Consider the following 6,953-nt stretch of genomic DNA (forward strand, 5'->3'; position numbering starts at 1 on the left):
TTGAAGATATAATATATCCCTGACTATGGTCATTGAATATATTATATAATAACCACATTTAAATTCAAGTGAAGAATAAAATACATTTTTTTGTGCTTTTATAGAATTTAAAATGAAATTAATTCTCAATATACCCTGACTATGGCCATTGGTATATATGTTGAATTAATTTTAAATTAAATTCTGATAAAAGAGAAAAATATTTAAAGAAAATATGATGATTTTTGAAAAAGGATCCAGTGTGGATCCAGTGTTATTTTATAAAAGATAAAAATCATAAGTTTTGTTTACATCTTGACTATGGCCATTGATGTAAATCATCAACTTAGAATTAATTACCTCTTACGAAATGGTGCACGTGCCATTCGTGTTGCCATTTGTGAGAATTTGAGAAATAAAGGCAAAATGCATGAAAATAAGCAGTTCATGATGTTTACAATGCTCATTCATTCTACCTAAAGCAGGAAATGTAAAGTTTTCATTGATATCTAGCTTATTACAACATTGAGTTTGACTCAAAATTACAGGAGTTTCTAATTCTAGGGAAGGAAATAGCAATTCTTAATGAATTTCCTACAAAACAGGGTTAGCACTACACCAAATATAAAGAGCAATTCATAAATTCTATTAAGACTAGAATGCACATAATGATATCTAAATGTCTATGAGGAAATGAATATTAACGCAGGTATGTGATACACTGATCTAGTGAGAAAATATGCATGTGATGATGCTAACCTATATGTATTGCTATTCCAAAGCTAGTGAAGGCATAATAATATATACACATAGGGAGAGGGAGAAATGCCTAATGAGATATAAGCATGGCAATGACACTGATTTAATTTAGTATCTACATGAATGCGGAAAATGAGGTAACATATTTTGTAGAAATGCAATCATCAGTCCAGTGCAACTTCAAATGGCAAAATGTGAACATGATAATAAAGGAAGTAACTTTGATGTGCCATTTACACCATACCATTGAATGTAGTTGTAAATGACACTTTCTACATCTCCCTATGGATTGGAAAATGAAGTAAGGTAGTGGCGGGGGATCACAACAGTCTCTTAACCTATTGTGCCATAAACACACAGGAGACCATCACAGCCATGGGGCTTGCTGTGCAGTGATGTCACTGTAGTGACAGCCGTGTGAAAGGGGTTGTGGAGTACCAGTCCGGGGTAGTAACAGGTAGATGTGTAAGGGCTGGAAGCACCAAAGGTATGAACAGAGTATTTTGCAGGTAGTGCAGAGTGTAACTAGCTGTGGGGATACCATATATATATGCAAATGGAGGTTATCCCTATGCCTGAAGCTAGTAATATGGAAGGGGTGCAGGAGAAAAAAATGGTGGAGATGTGCAGAAGTTTATGACAGTTTTAAATATGATGCTATGTGGCAAAGTGATGGATAGCAAATATTATGAAAGCTTTTAAATGTGATGCTGTGCAGCAAAGTATGGGACGACAAGTGCTACAACAGTAAACGTGTGCACAAATAAGCGTGCAAGTGATTTGGGGCGGGGGCTGGTGCTGCAAGCCATCTAAGTCTTGATTCTCTGAAACTTGACGTTGGCTTCATCTACAGACGATTGTTTCCTCTTTTTGGACAGCTTCCCAACCCCATCTACACCATCAAACTGAGCAGCTGTGCGAGCTTGTAATTCTTCTAGATTCCCACCTTCCTTGGTTCGTTCTATAACCAGATGGCGACCATGCAAATGGGAGCTTGAGAGTGCATCAAATGCAGCTTGGGCCTCATGTTTCATCATATACTCAACAAAAGCAAAGCCCCTGTGGCTCCCATCGAACTTCTTTGGCAACCGTAATTGTTTAATCTGTCCTAAAGTAGAGCAACAAAAGCAAAGCATCAAATGGACTAAACAGTTGTTTCAAATCCTTTTGTGTTGCCTCAAAGGCAACATTCCTCACAATTAATTTTGTTGAACTCTTATCCTCCTCTGCCTTTGAGGACACTGCTCCATCACTAGTACCCCAACTTTAGTGCATACCCTCCTAAAATGGTTCCCTGTAAATCAGCGCCTGCTGTTTTTTTTTTAGAGTATCCAATGAATCAAACTCTATGAAACCAAATCCCCTTGAGAGATTCTTTCCATTTACATGCTTCTTTATCTTAACATGTAGGATACTACCAGCCTTCAATTTTTTTTAGTGCAATGCTTGAGACTCTTCAGAAGTAGCCAAATTTAGATTCTTCATGAAAACTGAATGAGACTCAAGCCTATCAGGATCAACACCCTCAGATAGTTCTATGAATTTTTGTTCTAGCACCTTAATATTTAAAATTGCCAATAAGAGAGAAAAAAAAATGCTTACAGCAGTAACTACAGTTAGAGTACATGGAGAACAAGGGTTGCCAATTGAGGTTGGCTCCCTGAGTGAAACCCTGTTTATCAATCAAATTAAGGCAATAACAATAGGGAAGGTATATGAAATAAAAAAAAAAGAAACAGAACATCTAGTTTAACTCTCAGCCGAAAAGAAGAGAAATGAATAACAAAATTGGGACTATTAATGTGCCTGCAACAAGATTTGGATTCCACTGATGTTGACGGCAATGCCTTGGATATCTTAACTAACCTTAGCTCTGCCTGGGAACCACGTATCCTCGCCTGGTTGTGATTCCATCCTCGATTTATTATAATCATACCTAAGATGGGTCGAGCAACATGATTTATCTTAGGCTCAAGTAGAGCAGACAAATTTGAATTTTCGATCATAGTCATGGTTTCTCATCGGTCTTTCGAACCCAAAATTCCTTTGGATAGTAGGGACACCCGGATCCAGTCAATTAAATTGCAAAAGAAATCATATGATCTGAGATGTTTCAACATTTTATAATCTAATTACCACAGCAGCCAAGCTGTTTTTAAGCAGATAGAGAATCAGCATCCTTTTCATAATAGCTTGTTGAAGAACATGAAGATGTTTATCATGCAAATCGTCAACAAGCATGACCCGAATGATGATCATGTAAACCATTCCCTGGAAAGCATAATAAATCTAAAAGGGGAATTGCAAAGGAGCGAATGGACCTAGAACGAAACAACAGATTACCCAGCAAGTCCAGACTGAATGTTGTATTTTACAGTGGGTTAGTTCTGCTTTTAAAGTGTCATTTATAAATCTCATGCTGATGATATGTGATATTGATGCTTGAATCATAATCAGATTAAGAATTACAGATGTATGAGGAAAATAGGGATAAACTAAACGAATATTGAACAACACATGAAAATGTATAAGATGCAGAACATCAAAATGTATATAGTAATAAAAAAAAAATGAATGTAACCCAGGAGAGGGTCAAACTTCTATTGCAGAAATGCAAATCGGTTCTGCTAGATGCAAACCGATGTTGCATATGATGCGTTAAGTGGGGAAGAAAGAAAAGAAAATCTAACGAAAAGAGAGGGGGAAAATGTGAATCAGAAAACGAGGAACGATTCTTACCTCGGTTTTGCAAACGTTCTAGAATGGGGAAAACGATATTTCTTTGGTAGGATCAGAGAAGGGGCTTTCTGCTTGCAGGAACTCCCGAGTTTGAGAGGATGGAGGAAGGAGATGAAGGTGGGATACTCGATATCCAGTCCTGGATCGATGATGGCTGAGATGATCGATCCTTCAGAAGTCCAGTCTTATCATAGGAATCGGTGAATGCTTGGTTCTGCAAGAAGCTTCTTACGGAGGAAATCAACCCAATCTTTTATAATCAATCAGCAAGATGATTGAGTTCTCTTGTTTACAGGAATCCCAAAAGAGGGATCTCGTGCTCCTCCAGTGAAACCGGGGAGGAGATCTGTTAGTTCTTCTCATTTTGCAGAGATTCCAGAATTTGAAGAAGAGGATTAAGAGGAAGAATGGGCAATGATGAAGGCCGATGTCGGATGGATGCTGAATGATAATTTGCTCCGTGAGGAAGGATCGCTGTATGAAATGTTCAAGAAAAGATGGATGCTAAAGGGGAACTCCCAGCCTGAGGATGGGTTGTATGAAAAAAAAAAAAAAGAAAATGGATGTTTGATAATCGATACAAGGGGAGCGAAAGATGGATGGAGATCATGGATGCCCTTCAGAAACTCGGAGAGCTCTTCATAAAGGGGATGTAGAGGGTTCGAGAGTAGGTTTGTTGCAGATGGAAGGTGAAGAACAGGGAGGTCGTTGTGGATCAACGATGGAGAGAGGAGGGGAGAACGCGCGGGAAGGGGTCATTGGAATTTTTCATTTTTTTCATAAAGGAGGTCCCCTTTTTAGGAAATTTTTGAAAAAATGGTTTAAAAATGAGGTTTTCGGCAAAATCCTTCATTTTTCTTGTAGTTTTTCCCATTTTTTTTGGTTTTTTATGTTATTTTCCATTTTTTTGCATTTTTAGAATAAAATCCTAGAATTTTATGAGAAACCAAAGATTAAAACTAATTTTTTTGTGTTTTTGTAAAATATTTACAAAAGGGAGTTTTTCTGAGAACTCAAGGCGATTTTTGAGAAAATTTCTTCAGAAAGTGGATTTATGTCCGGATTTTTAGGAAATATTCGAGGTTTAGAACCTCGAACTGAGAAATATAGGGTTGGGGATTCAACAGAGTGCTAGATGAATTGCTCGAGCCATTTAGAACCATTTTTGGTATTTTTGTATTTTAATTTGGAAATCGGACAATGGGGCTCAGATTTGGGTTTAAAACACTGGGTTCAGATCCAGAATTGAATTTTGAATATATCAATATGGATTTTAATCCAGAAAATCTGAAGAACGATTGAAATTTAGCTTTGGTTTTCTCAGGAAATGGAACCAGGGGCGAAAAGGTCATTTTTACAAAATTTTGAAAAATTTGGGGTGTTCACACCCATGAGGTGCTCCCTTCCGTTAAACCTGCATTGAAATCAGAGGGAACGGTTATTCAACCGTTCCCATTTTGTGCCTTATAAAAAGGTTTCATGAGCGACCCTTTTAAGGTGAGCGCAATACAAAAATTTCAGAGGGAAGAGGTTGACTCACCGTCTACATACGGAGGCCTGCGCTTGTGGTGGCTGTAGACCGGCTGAGTTGAAGATCAACCCTCTCCGACAAGCATAGCAGCTCCTTCAATGGCGGCATCAGGTATGCGCGCTCTGCTTTTTCCTTTTGTTTTTGCAGGGCCACCGCCATACAGGGATGCCGATTGAGGCCTCGTCGAAAAACCCCCAGCCGACCCAACAATGGGTTATGGACCCACACCCCGCTTCCGCTGCGGGGTGTGCTCTGGGTCGACCAACAAAGCAGGTCACCGTGGGGTGACGCTGCTGCTGGTCACCGGCGACTGTCGCCATTGGGCGACTGTCGCCATTGGGCGACAGACTAATAAAAAAAAATCAGGGTTATTACCTGAGCCCATTAAGCCGATGGTTTTTTCGCCGTCGCCGGAGACTGCCGCGTGATGTCAATGTTTTTCTGGATGCTGTCGCACCGCAGGAGTAGTCGCCGACGATTGTGGAAACGTCGGCCCTCAGTTTCGCCAGCGGGTGGCTGTTTCTGTCAGACATCGGAGTGTCGACGTTGGTCACTGGCAGGCGGCGTGGGTCGCCAGCAGGCGACGTTAGTCGCCGACCGACGACATTGGTTGCCGACAATGAAAAGGGGAAAACCCCTATTTTCTAAAAGATCGGGGTTTTCTGCCCCTTTTCATTTTATTTTATCGGGTAGAACCGGATCGGATCCGGTATGTACCGAGTCCGACCCGGATCAAGAAGCCCTCGGGTCAGACCTGGATAGGGTAGTAACCGGGTCAGACCCGGATCCGGTTAAACCCCGGGTCCGACCCGGATCTGGTAGCTACCGGGTCAGGCCCGGATCTGGTTAAAACCCGGGTCTGACCCGGATCCAGTAAAACCGGATCAGACCGAGATCCAGGTCTGACCCGGATCCAGTAAAACCGGATCAGACCCGGATTCAGGTCTTAACCGGGTCTGACCCGGATCCAGTAAAACCGGATCAGACTCGGATCCATGTCTTAACCGGGTTTGACCCGGATCCAGATAACCCTGGGTCCAACCCAGATCCGGTCAGTACTGGGTCCGACCCGGATCCGGTCAATACCGGGTCTGACCCGGATCTATATATGGCATAAAAAAAATGAACCGATGGGCTGTAGGTAGTGGAGCTAGGGTATGATGGTGGAAGTGTCAATATTGCAGCAATGTATAAAGGCACGGGATGTTGTGTAAGTGCTGGAGGTTGCAATTGTTGTATGCAGAGAAAAATGAAGGTGGAGGTAAAACATACATGTGCACAGTGTAGTGAAAGTGTTATCATTGAAAAGAGTAAGAGGTTGTTGAAGGTAATGCCACGGTGATACATCAAATGATAAGGGTATGAATGTTGTGCAATGGGTGACAGGCTTGGGCAGTGAGGCGGATAGATATCAGTGTTGCAGTATATTAGAGTGTTGACTATGTAGGTGTTACTGTGGAAGGGCTAGCAGGGAGTCACGACAGGCAAATGGGTAATATAGATGGATCGGGTGAAGGCTGAAGACAGGTTTATGCTGCATTGATACAGTACACCAACAAAAGCATAGGTTTTGAAAAATATAGGTTATGATGATGAAATGGGAATTGAATCAACAAAATTAAATATACTTAACAACGAATTGCTGCTAATGCATATGATAGAAGTTAATGAGAGTGAGATGCTGCTGCAGTGATGTCACTGTAGTGATAGCAGTGTGAAAGGTGATGGTTTTGTATAGATGCAAAGAGGATGGTGAGATATTGCGTACACAGGGGATATATGATACATAGTATGTGTGGTAAAGGTGCAGTGGGAGAAGGTGGTGAGAAACATATGATACAACATAATCTAAAAAAAATGAAACACAGGGTGAGGATATACATGTGTTTTGAAGCATATACATAATTTGAAAATCCAGGGAAACGAATTGATATGTGATGTGACA

At 40.7% G+C, this 6,953-nt stretch overlaps 1 protein-coding gene across 1 annotated transcript; it reads right to left on the reverse strand.

The window, feature by feature from the left end:
- Nucleotides 1–1,547: 1,547 nt before the first annotated feature.
- Nucleotides 1,548–5,541, reverse strand: LOC149820281 (uncharacterized). The gene is made up of 2 exons (XM_089981777.1): nucleotides 5,466–5,541; nucleotides 1,548–1,846 (listed from the first exon to the last, which is right to left on the reverse strand). The coding sequence occupies exons 1-2, from the start codon at nucleotides 5,539–5,541 to the stop codon at nucleotides 1,548–1,550; spliced, it is 375 nt and encodes a 124-aa protein (XP_089837903.1).
- Nucleotides 5,542–6,953: the final 1,412 nt, after the last annotated feature.

Source organism: Nuphar pumila, chromosome 12 (genome assembly GCF_984573655.1).
Source record: "Nuphar pumila chromosome 12, dmNupPumi1.hap1.1, whole genome shotgun sequence".
NCBI classification, from domain to species: Eukaryota; Viridiplantae; Streptophyta; class Magnoliopsida; order Nymphaeales; family Nymphaeaceae; genus Nuphar; species Nuphar pumila.